This window comes from Oreochromis aureus, linkage group 17 (genome assembly GCF_013358895.1).
Source record: "Oreochromis aureus strain Israel breed Guangdong linkage group 17, ZZ_aureus, whole genome shotgun sequence".
Classification (NCBI taxonomy): domain Eukaryota; kingdom Metazoa; phylum Chordata; class Actinopteri; order Cichliformes; family Cichlidae; genus Oreochromis; species Oreochromis aureus.
Window position 1 is genome coordinate 1959845 of NC_052958.1, and position 18473 is coordinate 1978317.

Consider the following 18473-nt stretch of genomic DNA (forward strand, 5'->3'; position numbering starts at 1 on the left):
GATGGATGCACTGTGCTCATAAAGGGATGGACCTAGCAACAACACCCAGGCTGGGCTGCAGCAGGATGGATCCATGATTTCATGCTATTTGCACTAAACTTTGACCGTACCATCAGAAGGCTGCAGCACAAATCAAAACTCAACAGACCGGGCAACATTTTTCTAATCTTCTGTGGTCCTAGTTTGATCCTCAGTTTCCTGTTGGCAGGTGAGGCCTTCTGCTGCTGGGGCCCATCTGCCACAGTCGTTCATTGATGCTGTCCTACAAATGTTGGTTGAAGCGCTCTGGTTTTTCTTTGTATTATTGTACGGTCTGGACTTTACAGTATAAAGTAACAGCTGCGATTTGCCACTACATAAATAAAACCTCTTTTTTAACACTAGAGATGGCTGTGCAGTAAAATCCCAGCAGATCAACAGTTTCTCAAATACTCCAAGCAGCTCAGTGAGCATCAGCAACCACGGCACGTTCAAAGCCACTGAAATCAGTTTTGCTCAGTTTGCATAAACCACATACATCATATTTTCTCAGATAAATATCAAATCACTGAGGACCTCCCATGTCCACCAGAATTAAAAGCACAGACGTTCAGTACTTCAGTAAGACTGCTTATGTTTTGTTTTTTTTTTACCCATGACTTCATGTGATATAAAAATAATGAAGAAACAACAGGAAATATTACCCATCAGTGCCCTATTTAATTATAGCTGCTGCAGACTGATCGTATTCCCCTGGTGCTTGATGAACAATATAAACCATTTAAGGAGTAAAAGCAGAAAATGCCAAACAAAAAAAATTTTCCACCATATCCTGCCTTGAACGAGCACGGAAAGGAGTCATGGTAGTGGAGGAGTGAAGGAGTGAAAACAATAGGGACCTGTCATTCTTTGGGGATGAGGGAATAACAAATTCTCCCTGCAGAGCGCAGACACCCTTCACCCCCCGTCCCACCCACGGCATCCACGGTTGAGCTGGTGACGTCAGGCGCAGTCGGGTCTGCCGGGGAAGGGTGTGAAAGGGGAAAGGTCCTCCAAGCCTGAAGCTTTCCTGCTCCCTATTGTCTCCCTGACAACCTGTCTTCAAGTGGAAAAACACTTATTTATGAGGCACGTTAAGAGTGACAGAAGACAACGAGTTGGGAAAGAGGTGTTAGATAACGTGAACAAAAGCAGGAAACCGAATGGCTGAAGACCGTGATAAGACACCTTTTAAGATAACAGACTAGACATCTTTAAGGTGACGGGAAAACATATTTTACAGCTAAAGCGGTGATTCTCAACCTGGGGGACAGAGCCGCTGCAGCTCACGAACCACGGGGGGGAAATATGGAGTGGAACCAAACTGAATGAATATGATGCTGTCAGTACTTCACTAACATTTAACTGTAACCTTCAAACAGCACGTGAAGCATCAGAACAAGACTGAGAACCTCCACACTGAATTAATCTTCATGCTACAACTGGAGAAGACTTCCTGTTTATAATGGTGTCTGCTGCTCGACTGCTTAATCACCCGCCATATACACGAACACAAAGACATCTGAGCTGCAGTGAGGCTAGAGCACGGCAGTGACATCACAGTTACAGCTGAAGAACAGCAGAGGCTTTGCTGCCATCTCCTGACAAAACCTAGACATTAAAAAAATAACAACAAATACACAAACATGACAAGTGTCATTAAACGAACGTTGTTTTAATTCACAGAAACAGTTTTACAAATGTAATCTGTACACAGCAAGTGCATCTACGGGCAGTACAAAGGCCATTTTTACAATCATACCCTATATGAGTTTTTCATTGCCGATGTAACATAACGTAAGTGTGACAGCTAAGAAAGAAAACAAGCCATTATAAAACAGAAAGTACATTAAAACAGGCAGCAGAGGAAAAGGCAGGATCACATACTTTGTGACATGTATCTCTGTGATTCACTATTTCAAATTAAGGTTCATTAGTTTCCTAATCACCTGCTTTGGAGCAGTGTGGTGTGTTGTTAGAAAGAAAGCAATAAGGGATGAATGATGCTTTTACACCGTTTAGCTGTTCTTGAACTATTCTTACTGCTTTTATCCTTTTCTTGGATTCTGGGACTTTTAATCATTCCCACGACACCTGCAGCAAACAACTGCATGATTTCTGCAGTTAAGATGAAGAAAAATCAATCACTCGTCTATTTTAGTACGGACATACAATGACTGTGCAGTTGACAACTCACCAAACCCCTTGGTTATCCTTAGATCTACACCTACATCCCAAATAATACATGAATTACAGCAGCTTAGAGAAAAAAACGGTCATAATGTGGAGGAAAAACCGAAACACGTGTGCGTGTGGATTTCGCAGAGAAGCCAGTGTCCCATTTTAAACTGTTGCCTCAATGTCCTGGGGGTCGTCCCCCTCCAGCAGGCTGTAAGATGCATGACTCTGGAAAGGCCTTTGTAAAGGGTGAGCCAGAAGTTTGGCCATGCAATTGTGCAGCTCAATGGCGGGTCCGCTTAGGGAAACCTCAAAGCGATAACACATGCCCTTTGAGTCCAGGTTACTGAAAGAGCTGTAATTGTCCTGGAGAAAAAGCAAATACTCAGTTTAAGAGTACCGGTATGCAAGAATATCAGGCGACATGGTGTAAAACAGCTTATTACATACAGAATCAAAAGGCCGGTGCTGGTTTTTAGTGTCAGTACAACAGTTTTGTCATCACTGGGTGTGAACACAATGTGAACACGAGCAGAAAAGGGTTTGGAGGTGAGTCGGGTGTGCAAAAGCTCCACAGCCCAGAGTTTGGCATCGCTGTCTTGCAATGTGCAGAAAATGTTTAAAAAACGATAAGCTTGGAGGTATAGATGGTTCATTCTTTTCAAATATATATTTTTGGGGCTTTTTAGCCTTTAATGAGATGGGAGAGTGGAGAGAAGACATGAAAGCTGGGAGACGACATGCAGTAAATTCCCTCAGGCGAGACCTCTGCAAGAGCTTTAACGCATGTCTCGCTCCCTCAACCCAGTAACTACAGCGGTGCCCTGATCCACATTTAACGTGCCACTGAGGCTTTTCAAACACGCTGAACACTGAAGAGAAACAAGGACGTACTTTATGTTTAATCATTTATTCAAAGGTTACAACACATGTACTCACTGGACCTTGTTGGTACCGGTTATCTCAGCTGTCTTAGTCCTTTGGGTTTCAACAAAACACTGGAAACATTTCTCAGAGTTTTTGGTCCATCTTGACATGATAGCATCACGCAGTTGCTGCACAGTCATCGTGGAAATCTCCCGTTCCACCACATCCGAAAGGCCAACGCGCTCTAATGGCGGAGTGCAGTGATCTCATCGTCACGTTCAAGAAACCAGCTCGAGATGATTTAAGCTTTATGAGATGGTGCGTTACCCTGCTGGGAGCCAATCTTCCAATTCTGTTGAACCTGTGTGAAGTGTAGCCTCAGTCTCCTGTTTGTAACTGACACCCAGTGTGCTCCCCTGCTGTTGTAGCCCATCTGCTTCATTAAGACACCAAAACACGTCATGTTTAAAGTGACTTAAATCACCTGCTATGCTGACATGTGATTGGCCGATTGGATATTTGCATTAACAAGCAACTGATCCTGTGTACCTAAGAAAGTGACCAATGAGTGTATAGTGTGTGTGCTTTGTGTAATACTTGCTCTTTGAAAAGCGTGTTCTCAGTAAAGCACTCACCCACAGTGTGCCATTATTGGGTCGTTTTATCGACTGAACTAACTTATTTTAACAGATTTGATCTTTATCACGAGTTATTTTATGTTCCTCTGTCTTCTTATTCCTCATGTTACTAATCATCCACACTTTTCCCCCGTTTGGTAACACAGTAACTGCATCGCTGTGTCACAGCATGAAGCTTGCTTGACTCCTTTAACCACCCGGTCCGTGACAGTCTAAGGCTGCGGTCAGTTTGAGCCTGGATACTATTCGATGCCTTGTGTATGGACCGAAACCTCTGATGAATGTTTCCAGCACCTTGTTGAACCGGTGCCACAAAGATTTAAGGCAGTTCTGAAGGTAGAAGTGCATCAAACCTGGTACACGGAGCAGCTGCACACAGTTTAAACCAATAACCCTCCATCACCAGCTTCTGCACTCACCCTCCAGCTGGTCTCATCCCCCTGCTCCTCCACCCCGTTGTGCAAATAGACCACGTCGAAGAAAAAATATGGCGACTGCAGCATTTTCTGTGACAGGACAGAGAAACACAAAGTGCACAGTCAGGAACAGGTCCCACGTGTAAAAACTAAAATACAGACACAAAGAGATGCCCCATCAGTGCTGTACTTACACTAACAGCCTCAGATGGGTTGAACTGCAGCTGCCCAGCATGACGGCTGTAGATAAGCACAGTCCGCACCACATACGGAGGCGGGACAGTCTGAATATTCTCCATCAACGGCAGCTCGATTTTCTGACGTCTGCAAAAGCACAAAATGAGCAAACGGCTCAGTTGAAACATTTGTGTGTTTAGAAGCTAAAAAACTCGTATTTTTAATCAAATTGGGACACTTTAGTGCAGATCTTTTACTTACATGACATTAAGGAGATCTTCCAGGTCTACAAAAGGGCAGTTAAGGGTCGAAACCAAACATCTAGAAGTTACTAGCATTTTTTTGTCAATTTCAGTCAAAGGATACTGAAGGACTCACACACGTTGGTCTCCAGGTCATACAGACAGCTGCACAGCTCCCTGGGATCAGAGGTAAAGCCTGACAGCTGAGATATGTCAACAGATGGATTAAATGACGTTACATTAGGGAAGTGGATTCAACCGCCATAGACAACAACAAAGAAATAGGAACTACATGATCATACCCAAACAAACGGCTCAGAGTCTGTTGAGTCTTCTACATTTTTTAGAGGTAACACATAAAGAAGAGCATCCTAACAGCTCTCGTACTCACCCACAGGGCGTCATCGTTGACGACCACCAGAGCAAACTCATGCCGTTTGTCAATCTTGTGTTTTGTTCTGACAAACATCTCAATCATCTTCTGGGATATGTTCAGAGCATTTGTTTTAGACCTAGGTTGAAAAACACTCAAATTAGACGGTGAAACTTTGACGACACACAACGAAGTTTAACATGCAGTCGCTTACCCATTAAAGGACTCCAGCTTTGGCAAAGACATCTCTTCAGAAAGATCTAAGCAGATAATCTGTCATAAAAGAGAAGAACTTACAGTGAAAATGATTTTTTTTTTCTTGTGACCCTTCAAAAATCAGAAATGTTAAGTGGACCCACCACTTTCTCTGGGCAGTTTACGCGGGGCACTCTGAGCTGATACTCTGCCGGTGAAGGGACGGACGTGGTGAGTGTGGGCTGCTGCTGTGTGGACTTTGGCCTGTCTTTGGTTGACACGGCTGTAGTGGAAAGCGGTACCGTAGCACTGGCCGCAGCAGTCGCGCCTGCAATGGCAGCAGGTGCTACAGCCTGAGCTGTAGACACTGAGATGGTTGCGGTGGTGGAACTTGGAGGGCTGTCGCTGGTCGAGGCCTCGCCTTCTCCCTCCACACGACTTCCCACGGCAGGCTGAGATATGCTGGGGTTCCCGTTGCCTCCGAGGCTGCCAGTGCTGCTGCGTCGGTCCTCAGCACCCTCGGGGTTGGAGCGCGTTCGAGGTCGAAGCTCTACGAGACGCTCCTCTCCATCTGCTGGGCCGGGCTCTGGTGTGTCCATTGATAAAGGAGGAAGCTACAGAAGTCGAGGTGGTGAGGTTAAGTTAGATAAGTTATTCTGGATCTCAAAGATTTCTAGCATTTAACAGGTGATGGAATCCCTTGACATTAAAAGGCTGGGAGAATATATTTTTAACTTTGCTTGCTGTCCATCCTTCACAAAGACCAACAAGTGCAAATCCACCTAAAATCCTACACACGGGCTTCTCATAAACTGCTTGCCCCTAGCTTACAGAGGGCAGATTTACACCAGACCACCACACAACCATTTTCATCAACTTTAAAATCATATTTCTACTTTCAGTGCAAACTCAGTCCAGTTCATTTTACACAAAAGGACTCTACGTGTTAGCTCGAGTGTAATGTGTCGATACACGCGGTGGTGTATATTTACGTGAAATATTATTAATTAGCAAAAGCTTCAGTCAGTGCGACCAGAAAACCTGACAAAGTGCTAAAGACCACAGCAGACAGAGCAGCTGATGCTCCACGGCTGTAGCAACATTAGCCGTTAGCATTAGTTAGCTTTAACTAAAACAAATACGTCAAATCAGTTACTCTGTGAACTAAAGCATGACTTTTACATCTGAAAGAAAAGAACACACACTTACTTAATTATTACGACTGATCTTGTATTTATATACGGTAAAAACTCATTGAGGACTGAGAAATATTCCAACAGCGAGCTAACATTTGTTTTGAACGGACACTTCCTGAACGGAAATGATACAACCAGAAAATGGAACGGGTACAATGGAATTGTGGGTAATGAAGTTTATGGATTGTGGTGCTCAAAAAACAGTGTTGCTGACCTAATAATATAGTTTTTACTGCAGTAACAGTAGTAGTAGCATAAAAAGCTCTGTTTGAGTCCACAGATACTGTCATGCATAAGTAATCGATTGATTTATTGATGTATTGAGTTTATTCTACCAAAGTGAGTCTTTTACTATATTTTTGCCAACACTGAGAATGTGCAGAATGTATCCAAAAAATAAACAGATAGCATTTTTCCGGTGTATACATCACATTATAACCAGATAGGATAATTCACACCCCCTTTGGTCATAATCAGACATGGAAGCACACTACGGACAAAACAGGAAAGGACTCAGAGTGAAAGGGAATGGGTGGGGATGACTTTTCCACTTACTTCACCCATCACACAAAACAGTGTTAGGCAGACATGGAGAGAGCAGACTTATTACAGAGACTGACTCTTGGAAACTATAATTACACAAAATAGTAGGAGTGAAGAAAACAGCCCCTCATTTTGTCAATTTTTTTTTTTTTTACACACGTGTAAACTGAGTAACTTCTGCAGTCACACAGATCGGCGAGCATGGAGGTAAGTTATGATGAAATGTTTGAGTGATTGTTTTGAAGGTGTAGTGAGATTTGGAGCAACACAAATCCAGTAAAGCTTATGATATGTGACACAGTACATGAGTTTGTAATGCAGTTCAGAGCTGTCATTGATAAATGTCTAATGCAGATGTCGCATGTTGTTCCAACATGCCCCATAAGAGAAGAACTGTTGTTTGCAGAACTGCTGCACCACCATAATACAGACTTTAAATGGTTTAATCTGCACCATTGATAAGGCAGAGAAAGTTTTTTTTACTGTTTAGAAACATGCACTTTGCACATAAATAATTAAATCCACAAATTTGAAATTAGACAGTTGGTCTGACAGTATATGTTAGGTCTTTGTTCCCCATTTTCATGCCTAAATGACTTTTCTCTGACACTGACTGGGAATAGTTTGATAATGAGGATAAGGAATTTCAAGTATGTTGCCAACTCCGGCCTGCACCATATATACGTGTGTTATTAAAAAAGATGTATGTGTTTAATTGTTTAAAAAGTACATTTTCATTCTACATCTAACTATAGTTAATTCCATAATAAAAGAGTTACATTTTGTTCTGATTCAACATTTTGTGTCTGAGAGATTTGTTCAGCGTTCTTCATGAAAACAATAGATGGTTCGGTCCACAAATATTTGCTTGGCAGGAAGTTGGATGTCAGGATGTTTTAGTTTCCTCCTTTTCCGTTGCTCAGAACAATGGCTGCCAAACATGTTTGGCTCAATAGCCTAACAGATTTTTAATGCTGATACATTATATAATTAGATTATTTTGCTGTACTCGCTTATAGGTGTTTGTTCACAGGAAGAAAGAAGGCTACATACATCGGGTGTGATGTGTGTTATTATTGGTCCACACAGAAGTGACAGATTGCAGAAATATACAGAAAAATATAGCAAAAAACTAAATTAATGGGTCCACCGAGTTATTTTTTTCTTTCAGTCCAAACACGACTCCATGTTTCTGTAGGATTTCAGGCGAAGCAGATGTGACAGTCTGGATGTAGGGTCAAGGTGTGACAAGGAGGCGATGAGCCCGAGTGACTATATCCCCCTCTACCACGAGGGCTGTGACCCCGCAGTCATCCTCGAGCCTACACCAGCAGAGCTGGCTCAGTGTGAGGCTGAAGTGGGCACGCTGCTCAACATCATTGCTGAACTGAACAAGAAGATGGGGTCACTAAAAGCACCGAGGTAAGCGAGGCGTCCGGCGCAATGGCGTGATTTACTTTAGCAGCATTTACTGCAGCATCACCTTTGGCTCGACTTTGACTTGAATACTAATGCCACCCTTACAAGACACCTGAAATCTGTGGATTTGTATTCATCCTTGTGGCCAATACCACACATATTTTCACATTAATAGGGAGTTTGATATTCAACTTATAGCTCGTCTAAACGCACTACTCTTGCAGTGAACCAGATGACACGAGACCGCCGGCTCCATCCAGGCCTCTGGTTCCAGATCTTCTGTCTCACCGGCTCGTTAGAAGCAGCCCAGAAAGAAACAGCCCAACATCTAAACCTCCGCTGAATGACCAAGGTTGGCGTTACCATAGCACCACTCGTTCATCAGCAGATCTTATCAGTTTGGATGCCATGCACTTTCATCCAATTCAGAAGCTTCCACCAAAGAGAACAATTAATATTTTATGTTTATGTTCTTTATTGCAATAGTGCATATATCCCTGTACCTTTGCTTTCTATCCACTAGGAGGCAGTGGTGTTGTCTGGAGCAAACTCCAGGAGGTCTTATCATCAGTGGAGGACTCCATCAGCTTCAGAAGGACCTGGGCGGCCCCCATCACAGCTTCTGACCAGGAAAAGCACAGAGAACATCTGAGAGCAGCTCAAGAGAACTGGGTTAAAGCCAGCCAGGTATAAGTTAAAAACAAATCAGAATAATCACAATTAAAATATCTATTAAGTAATTTAAAGCTGCTAAGCCCAAGAAAAAAGAGCTTCAGGTCGATATATTGGCTCTTCTTCTTTCATAAAAAAAAGAAAATTCAGCAAGGATCGGTTTATTAGAAAAAAATGTCATTGTACAGACTATCTTTAGACTCCCATCAGTCCCTTTCATGATGCTGCTTCATTTCCCACAGATATTGGAAGAGATGGAAAGAGAGTTTGGGATTTCATGCCCGTCAACCTTCCCAAGAGACCAGTACCAGGAAGACACGCTGGATGGGGACAAACAGGAGTCTGCTCTCAGAAGCCTGCCACAGAGCAGCATCAGCCCGGTGGAAGAGGAGAAGCACAAGGTGGGAGAAGGTGTCTCGTACTTTATTAGCCAGAATGAATCTCATTCAGTGGACAAAGATGCACTAAACAGTACAAGAGACTGACAAGAATCAGTGCAGTTGCCTTTCTCCTGTGTTTCAGCTGGTTGGTCTCCATAAAGCCTGGAGGTCTGGCGGCCACATTCCTTCCTACCGGTCCACTGCTGGGGCCCTAAGTCCAGACTGGGCCCTGCCTCCCTATCCCGGTTCACCTTTACTCCACAGGAGAGCCAACAGAGCTGTGACGCCTCTGACTGTGGGTGGGGATGGATCTCCACTGGGATCAGTTAACTCGGGCAGTCCCTGTCCCAGCCCCCTCAGCCTGGAGTCTGAGACAGAGCGGCTCAACAGGTGGGAGTGATTAGCAGCTTAGAAGGTTTAGGAGTTATAAATAAAAATAAAAACTCTGCTACCACATTGTTGACACACGTTGTCCCTGTATTTACATGTATGTAAAGAAAGACAGATACAGTTTTTATTGACCCGTTCACTTACTTGACTTATGACCATTTGTTCTTATAACCTCCCACAGCTCATTTAAAGACACTGGTTCTTATCACCTTTCTGCTCTAACAGAGTACTCAAAGCATTTTATACAACATGCCGCATTCACCAGTACTTTCTATTTATCATTCACACTCTGACTTGGAATTAGTATCTTGCCCAAGGATAATTGGCATACGGCCTGGAGGAGCCAGGAATCGAACCACCAACCTTGCAATTAGTAGATGACCTGCTCTACCTCCTGAAGACCGCCTCAAAGTGCATATAAGGGTCAAATCTCAAATCTCACTGGTCTGATTGATGATGTAATTGCTGAAGATTAACTCAACCAATGAAATAAAGCGGCTACTTCCTTAGCGACATGTATTATTTTGATCATTAAAGCCATTTCACTCTTAATCCCCTCATCCTCACTCGCTTTACCGCAGATGCATCGAGAGGCTGAAGGCCAGAAACGAACGTCTCACTGCAGCTCTGGAGCGAAGGAAAGGAGAGTCGGAGCAGATCAATCTCACGCTAAACAGGCTTGAGTCCGACTGCTCGGCCCTGCAGACGGCTCTCAGATACTGGTACAAATAAACATTTCTGTCTGTGTCAACGCTTGATGAGTTTGTTATCACCTGTCAGAAACCATCAGCATGCACAGGTCGGTTTAACAGTATTAGCAAGGTCACGTTTTGTCTTTTGTGACTGACAGTGAGGAGTGTGAAGAGGCCTACGGCGAGCTACTGTCGCTTTATGACGCCAGGAAGCAGCAAAGCAGTCCTCAGCAGAGTGTCTCAGCAGGTGATGGAATACCAAGTTTTTATACTGCTCGCACCAAAGGGCACTCAGACACTGACGTGTACAATATACGGCTTTCAATCGTGCATCAGACACAGTTGGGTTCTCTCTTTTTCCCCATCATCAGAGCCAATCGGTGACAGTCAGGACCCAGACAGTCCATTAGCTCAGCTGAGGAAAATGGGAACTGAAGAGCTGTCCACCTCCTTCTCAACAGCAGGGGTCACAGAGGAGACGGAAACACCGAGTCACACGGGGCAGAGGTGATGTTTTAAAACGCTTACACACAACAAAGCTAGCGAAAGAGTTCGAGATCACCGCGTAGGAACTTCAAATATGCAAATTTCTTGGGCTGCGCTTTTGTCAGCTTGTTCACTGCAAGTAACCCCACAGGACGCCCGAGGATCGGGAGGCGGCTCTCCGGCAGCAAATTGAGCGCCTGAAGAGGGACCGCGCAGCCATTTGCCTCCCTAAGGCAGGTCCGGGAGTAGAGGCCAGACTGAGCCCACCTGGACAAAGAGGGGGTCACATGACTAAAGACAAACCTGCTGATAACAAGAAGGAGAAGGCTTCCCTGTTTTATGAACTGATCTCAGTCAGGGTATGATGTACATTACAATCACACCATTCCCAGGAAAAATATAAAAGCATGCAAAAGTATGGATGCAAAGACATTATGAGGAGTAAAATATTTAGATTGCATACTTTCCTAAAACACTGTTTGCATAGTACTCTAAATATGTATACGGGATATAGTGGATGAGACGCCATGAATATACCGATTGACCTAATTCCTAATAACTCAAACAAAAGTGCAAACCAGCTAAACGAGACAGAGTTTCATGAATTTACATGTAAACAAAAAAGAAAAATCATGGGACACAACATCAGGATATTCTAAAGAAATCTTTTATATTTATAAAATCAACAGAGGAACCAAAGCTGGGCTTTTGTGCCTCTACAGCTGATATGTAAAATGACCCCACTTTATCTTTCTCTATCATGTAGCTGCCATTTACTCTTTAAATAACCGTTTTTGTTCAGGAGGAGATGTCAGATCTGCGAGCTTTAATCCGCCTCAAGGAGAAAGAGCTGAGGTGTCTGGAGTGGAGTTTAATGGGGCAGAAGGCTCAGGGAGCAGCTGGAGTCTTCATCCCAGAAGGTCTCCAAGAGGAGGTGGGGGATCGTAGGACTGAACAACAGGTAGGATACACTCCCGCAGCAGCAATCCAGACGGGGTTTTTATCCTTTCTTTTTTTTCAAATTGGAAAATAATACAAAGTCAAGGTGAAACGAGCAAGAGGGAGCAGGACGCTGGTCTACTGTGACAGACCCGATTCAAATATGGGTGCCCCACGTGGGAAATCACACATCTACAAAAGCAGAATCCCTCCAGGCCAGGAAGGATATTTTGGTTCCACAAGGTCTTCTGCTGAGCTGTCCTGTCACTGCAGCACAGATTCGTACCGCGCATCTCTGTCATTGTCAAATGACAAAGAGTGGAACAGCTCCTTTAGCTTTCTGTGACCCTGTGATGTTAATTTGCACTGGCTGTTTGCCTCCAGATTACAAATGGGAACAGCTTTCAAACTTCATGTGCTGCACGCTGCCTGGTTTCTGCAGACTGTATCCTGTTTGGCTAGTTCGCCTAAAATCTCAGTCAGCGCCCATGCTGTGTAATAAATGCTCCCGTGTACATGCAGACGTCTCAACCAACTGATTTTGCTCAGGTGGAGAAATTAGACCCAAGTATTATGTTCCTGATACAGTCAATGATAAAAACAAATGATGTGAAATTTCAGATTCAGAATACGTTCGAGGAAATTATGTGGTCACATCGCTCGGAGACAGTAAGAACAGTAGCTGACCACAGGCAGGGATGGTTCCTCTGTCTCTCACTGAGCGCGCTCCTGTCACTGGCCAGCACGTCATGTGGGGGCTGGGAGGTATCGTCCAGCATCGTCCTTGTCCTGGAAAACGTCCACCTCTCTGATACCACTTTAAGAGAGTCCAGCTCCATCCCCACAACACTCCGGGCCTCGCGGATCACTTCACTGTTGGACACTGAACTGTAAGAAATACTGGCGACCACCGGTGCTACCCCCCGGCCTCCTGGTAGCTCGTATGGTATGAATTAGAAAATCTCAATTAATCACAATCACAAGATTTTCAGAAAACTTGACCTCTGACCTTGACCTTGAGGTCAACATTGGGATATCAAGACCACCTCATTCTCAGGTTATCCTATTCACAAACTTCGGTGTCCACGCCCGACAGTATCCCATCAGCCTTAAAGTGTAAAAACACGTCCATATTTTCCCCTTTTTTCACTTTCCATGTTTCTAAACCATAAACTATCTTACAGTACAAAAAATCCTCCTGGCTGCCAGTGCTGCCCCTCAGCCTGCTGTCAGATCCACATGTGCCATAAATGTTCAAATCCTAGGTGATTTTTGATTGAAACTTGTGCGAGATTTGTTGTGGATATGTTGTTGTTGTGGAAATCTGAGCTAGGAAACTTTATTCTTTAGCTGAACTGCTCGCAGCAGGGTGTGAGGAGACATCGCATCCTGACAATCTGAAACGCCTGGGAGCCACAGCTTTAGATCAAAGTGCACATACGCTAGAAGAGAAATGAATGGAAGACACCTTTGGGACTTTGGGCGTTATCCTAACTGAACGTTGTGTTTCAGAGGCTCTGTGAGAATGCAGCGAAGCTCGGTTGTGAAGGGGACGTCGTTGGTTATAGGACAAGACCCATCCTGAAAGAGCTGCAGGCGGTCCTGCAGAGGTGAGGGTTGGATTCAGTCTTTTCCATACTTAACGGTGTTATATGGCCTCTATATAGAAGCACTTTAGCGCTTGACAACTTTTGGTTTCGTGTCTTAACAATAAAATCTGATAATAATTATGATAGTAATTATCTGGATGTTGAATATGTGGACGTACTTGAATATAATCAGGTTTGAAAATGCGTCATACGTCTCAGACATCTCTTGGCTGCTTTGAACTGTTGCTTAGGAACGCTGCAGACTTTGCACATAAAGAATTTCTAGCTGTTTCTCTCCACGAGGTGCTTCAGAGAGCACCTTTTCTCTTCTGACCTAGAGTGCTGAATACTTTTAAATAAAGCACTCCTGTTGACACAATGCGTCACAGTGGCTCTAAGGCCAAGGACGCATATTAAATATGAGTCTGTGAGTAAACATCTTTTGTGCTTGCAGCAAAATGAATAACCTCACAGGATGTTTTCTCCACTGACCTCACTATTTCTTTTCCAGGGAGCAAGCCTTGAAGAAGCGGCTGGCTTTGGTCCATGAGTCACTGAACGCGGCCGTCTCAGACAGTTCCTCCCACAGGAGGGACAATGCAGAGCAGATAGCTCGCCTCACACAAGCTCACAGGTGAATGGAAAAAGAAAGCTGCTGAATTACTTCTTTGGTGTTTGTTCATCAGGCCCTTTGTGCTCAGCTTGAATCAAAGTTAAAAAGTCATCTGGATCTTTTCGTCGCAGCAAAGCCTTGAGTTCGTACCGTCAGATACGGAGGAAGTATCGGGAGCAGGTGTGGCGGCTGGAGCAGAAATTGGCGGCCTCGATGGAGAGTCGACACGGCCAGGGCGGAGCTGCAAAAGCTGCAGAGGAAGCCTTGGAGTGGAGGAGGGAAGAGACTGTTTTATAAGACATCAAGTCTTCGCTGAAAGCCATCTCGACATCCACATCTTAATCACATCAGCTACATGTACAAATATGACGAATATAGATTTCTGCTTTTATCTATTTTATATTAGGTGCTTATATTTTTAGCTTTCTTCTGGCCCTGTAAAGAATATCTATTTATGTAGCGATCATTAATGACATCCAGCACTTTCTTTGGCTCTTAGGGGGTAAAAAATAAAACATAGAAAACACTGTGATTTTTACCTTTTCGATGTTTGTAAGATTTATCAATAAACTGAATTGCACTCTAAAGCTTCGCGTCTCTAAAAGGATCCACACGTCAGAAGACACATTGGACAAACAGCCGGGACTCAAAGACTGAGCCCACTGAAGGCCTCAGGACTGATCTCAACAGTGCACGCGTCCATTTTCCTGTAAATGCCAACAAGCTGCTCCCAGTCATCCCTCCTTTTGCGACCGAGCAGGGTTAGTAGTCGACATAGTAGCGTACCTACTGTGTCATTTTCTAAGCTTCGCTTCGCACTCATATGTCCAAACTTACCTTGTGTATGGTTATTGTTCAGCTATCTGGAAATATCTGCCTTGTACATTTGTGCTGTAATCCAAATATACTGAGGAACACGTTCCTGCAAAGGAGACACACTTTGTGCCTCCTTTCCTGTAAAATACCCAGACGTTAGTCAATGTTAAGTTATTCCATAATATAGTCCGACCCTGAAAAGTACGGCGTATCTATGTTGTTTGTTTTTCTGCTAAATCACCAGGAAATGACACAGTATTTAAATGTACTTATAATATAATTATTTCTTTATACCCTGTAAAAACCTTACTTGTTACCTCTTTATTCTAGTGTACCTATTTCTTGGTCAGTAATGTGCACTGAGGAAATATGTTGTTTTTTAAATTATTATTTCTAAATTCAGTGGATTGACCCTTTAAGACCCCGGCTTATTGAGCTTCTCATCTTGTCACCCACTCGTTCATATTTCAATCTCTCTGCCTTTACTCTTTATTTCCTCCCCCTCCATCTTCCCTGCTCTCATCTCTCACCCCTCGCCCTCTTCCAGTTGACACTGCGCCCTGACCTGCCCGAGCCGGTTAGCTGCAGCTGTGACTGCCGGTCAGGAGGTTAAGGCAAAGGTTGAGTGTCACACCCACAGGGTCACAGCGATGCCTGCCTGTTGTGTTAGGCTGTGAATGGAGAGTTCACAGTGCCAGACGAGGTGGCGAGCCCCTGACGCTCCGACTCCTGCCTGAGCTCGCCCTTTCCCGAGCAGAGGTCACCGGAGAGGGCCCGTCCTCCCGCTCCCCCCGTGCCTCCAGGTCACCATCGCCATTGTTGTAATAGCTGCCATTAGAGCAGATGATACAATTATCTTTCCATTTTGTGTTGCCGCTCTCTAAGATCTGCGTTAAGCTTCTGAGTTCATCAAAGGTTTTTTTCGATGACACGATTGTTGTAACCTCTGTGTGACTCTTGTGTCAAAGGCAACGCAATAAAGCAAAATGTCTCCTGGAAAGAAAAGGATTTTTTTTCTTTTGTTTATCCTCGAGAGGTGGAAAAAGTATTCAGATGTTTTATTCTGGTAACTAAAAGCACTCTATTAAAAGTCTGCAATCATAAAATCGTCCTTTCAGTTATCAAAATAAAAGTAGTGACAGTTTATTCATTTTAAACAGCGTGTTATTTTTTAATACATTGAACGCCCAAATATCTTGCCACTGCGGCAAACTGGAGTAAAATGTTTATTTTCATTTAAAATATACTAACAGAGTGTAACCTCAGTAATCATTCAATATACTTTGTTACATTATTACTGTCTGAGAATTCCAGATCTAGTAGATACAACAAAAAAATGTCCAACTTCAATGATCCATAAACACATATATATTTGCTGTTGTTGGGTTCCTTTCTAATATCCTCCTTTTGTTATTTAAAGATGATGCATTACTTTAGCTCGGCTAAAATGTTTTTGTTCTTTAAACAAAACTGGAGCCAACCATTTGAAACATTTTTAATAAAATAATAAAATGACCTTCAACATTGAGCCGTTTCTGACCCATTCACTGTCCACAAACACAGGAAAAGACATATAATGACTACAGCTGTCTCTTCTGGCTGTTTTTCTGTGCATGTAAAATCCTAATTCATTTGAATTCATTTGCAACATTATTACAAAGGAGCAAAAACAAAATAGTTCAATGTAATGTTAAACACCTGTGCACTAATGCAGTTTTCCACCATTAAAAAGTGAGAAAGGGTGAAAGGTCTAATCTAATCTAGCTCATGATAAAGTGATGGCTGATACGTGCGCGCTAAAGCATGCGCTGAAATACAGTTTTGCAAAAGTGCACTCCCAAAGGATGTGAGATTAGAAAGTCAAACAAAGAGCATGAGAACCGAGCGATTAGCCCCAACAGTCTCATCTGTTAACGTTTAGGCTCCATATTTCTGGACACACTTCTACCCCCACGTATAGCAGCCTCCGCTCCAGCCTGTGCATAGCGGCGGTTTTTTTAGTGCCTGGGAAAAATACCCAAACCATTATTAGACAAAGACAGCGGCTGTCAATCAGTGTGGGGGTGGACACAATCACACATGCACATACGGAGATGGGGGTGGAGGGGTGGGGGGTGCTGACCCATGGGTTTTAGGTCAAGTCATTTACTCTCTGCATCCGTTCCCACATTTTAATAATTTGTCCCTTCGTACGCTGTATAAAGAGATCACAACCTGCACCTTCAAGCCTGCACCTTTTCTTTCTCAAAGCCATTAGCTCACCTACCACAACCACTCCATCTCCACTCCATCTCCTGCTCTCTTTACTCCTCTATTCTCTGCTTTGTGTCGTAGGACACTGCCTCGCTGACCTGACATGTCACTCCTGAGCTCTCTGACACCAGCCGGCCCATCGGAGAGGTCGGAGCATGATGGAGGGTGCTTTTGGCACGGTGGAGCGCAAAAGAGATTTGACCTCAATCAAATGGCCTATCACATCTGCTTTTGTGCTCACACACACTCAGATAATGAGATCAAACAGCTCAGGCCAGCAGCCCATCGCACCGCTGAGGCCGACAGATAAAGACTGAAATCTTGTTGCACATTATAAGTCCACTTAGGGGATTTTCATGCTTTTATAGGATTGCATGCTTGCCTGTCAGCAGGTTGAGAAAGCTGTTTAGATTTACAAATTCAGTTAAGATCAGTGTTTCACTGTGCTTTGATCAGCTTTAATGGAAACAGTTTCCACATCAGAAAAATGAACAAAAACAAGATTTTAAGGTAATTTTTACAACGGGCTTCTGTTCTAATGTGCTTCTCTGTACAACGCAATTTTCTGCTCTGCAGTTTAGGAATCATGAGTCCAACAGTATGTGATTTACTGTAATGGAACACATACTGTATATCAAGTACATGTGGTAAAAATTAGAAATGCACAGGCTTCATCTGAGATAGCGCACAACTGTTTTTATAATGTTGGTATAAAGGAAGCCAGAACTACAAACTCCTGCTAATCTTATATCATGGAAGAGAAATCCTTAAGTCCTTTTTGATGCAATAAACAAACTGGTATCTCCTGCTTCTTCTGGCATCCCCACATTCTCTAACAGTACCAATTCCATCCATTTTTGCTTATCCCTATCAGGGAGCAGAAGGACAAGGGGCTGGAGCTACCTCACCACCGTATCTTCATCTACTTGTGCTGATTTCATGTTCATGTTCTGCAAACCATCTTAAAACCATCAGGAGGTGATTGTGTTCGAATCAGCATTAGACTGGTTTTAACTTTACCAAACAGAATTTTCTTTTTGTCACCATTAATCATGGAGTTCCACAGGGATTCGTTTGGGGACTTATACTGTTTAGCTTGTATGTTGTATAATTTAGTCATTTAAATAATGTTTCTCACCTAATTTTGTACGCAGATGACATCCATCTCTCCTGTTCCTTCCAACCTAACAAGCTGCCGTCAGGTCTCAGGTAAATTGGTTGGCTAAATCTGGCTTATGTGACCTTGAGGTTATCCTGAACAATTTTCGTCTTTAGCCCGTCAGGAAGCTGACTCAGCCCTCATTTATTCATCAGAGAAACATTGCTGAGTTAAGACGTGTTAATTCTAAAGTGGAACTGCTGGAAATTGTTCATGGATCAA

General features: G+C 43.5%; 2 protein-coding genes across 3 annotated transcripts; one reads left to right on the top strand and one right to left on the bottom strand.

Annotated features, from left to right (window-relative positions):
* Nucleotides 1–1672: 1672 nt before the first annotated feature.
* On the bottom strand, nucleotides 1673–6448 carry babam1 (BRISC and BRCA1 A complex member 1). Its single transcript, XM_031758692.2, has 9 exons — nucleotides 6314–6448; nucleotides 5269–5718; nucleotides 5124–5182; nucleotides 4928–5048; nucleotides 4661–4739; nucleotides 4556–4580; nucleotides 4312–4441; nucleotides 4121–4207; nucleotides 1673–2562 (listed from the first exon to the last, which is right to left on the bottom strand). Exons 2-9 carry the CDS (start codon nucleotides 5701–5703, stop codon nucleotides 2362–2364), a joined length of 1137 nt encoding a protein of 378 aa, XP_031614552.1. The 5' UTR covers nucleotides 5704–5718; nucleotides 6314–6448; the 3' UTR covers nucleotides 1673–2361.
* Nucleotides 6449–6838: 390 nt separating this feature from the next.
* ushbp1 (Usher syndrome 1C binding protein 1) lies at nucleotides 6839–16227 on the top strand. Of its 2 annotated transcripts, XR_004200604.2 has the most exons (15): nucleotides 6839–7050; nucleotides 8042–8265; nucleotides 8487–8614; nucleotides 8786–8949; nucleotides 9177–9335; nucleotides 9457–9704; nucleotides 10286–10426; nucleotides 10555–10643; nucleotides 10768–10903; nucleotides 11034–11241; nucleotides 11685–11843; nucleotides 13334–13431; nucleotides 13922–14044; nucleotides 14155–14784; nucleotides 15387–16223. XR_004200604.2 is itself a non-coding variant. In XM_031758702.2 (14 exons), exons 1-14 carry the CDS (start codon nucleotides 7045–7047, stop codon nucleotides 14318–14320), a joined length of 2049 nt encoding a protein of 682 aa, XP_031614562.1. In that variant the 5' UTR covers nucleotides 6839–7044; the 3' UTR covers nucleotides 14321–16227. The 2 variants fall into 2 exon arrangements, 1 of the variants encoding a protein (XP_031614562.1); XM_031758702.2 differs by having other exon boundaries at nucleotides 14155–16227.
* The last annotated feature ends 2246 nt before the right edge of the window (nucleotides 16228–18473 follow it).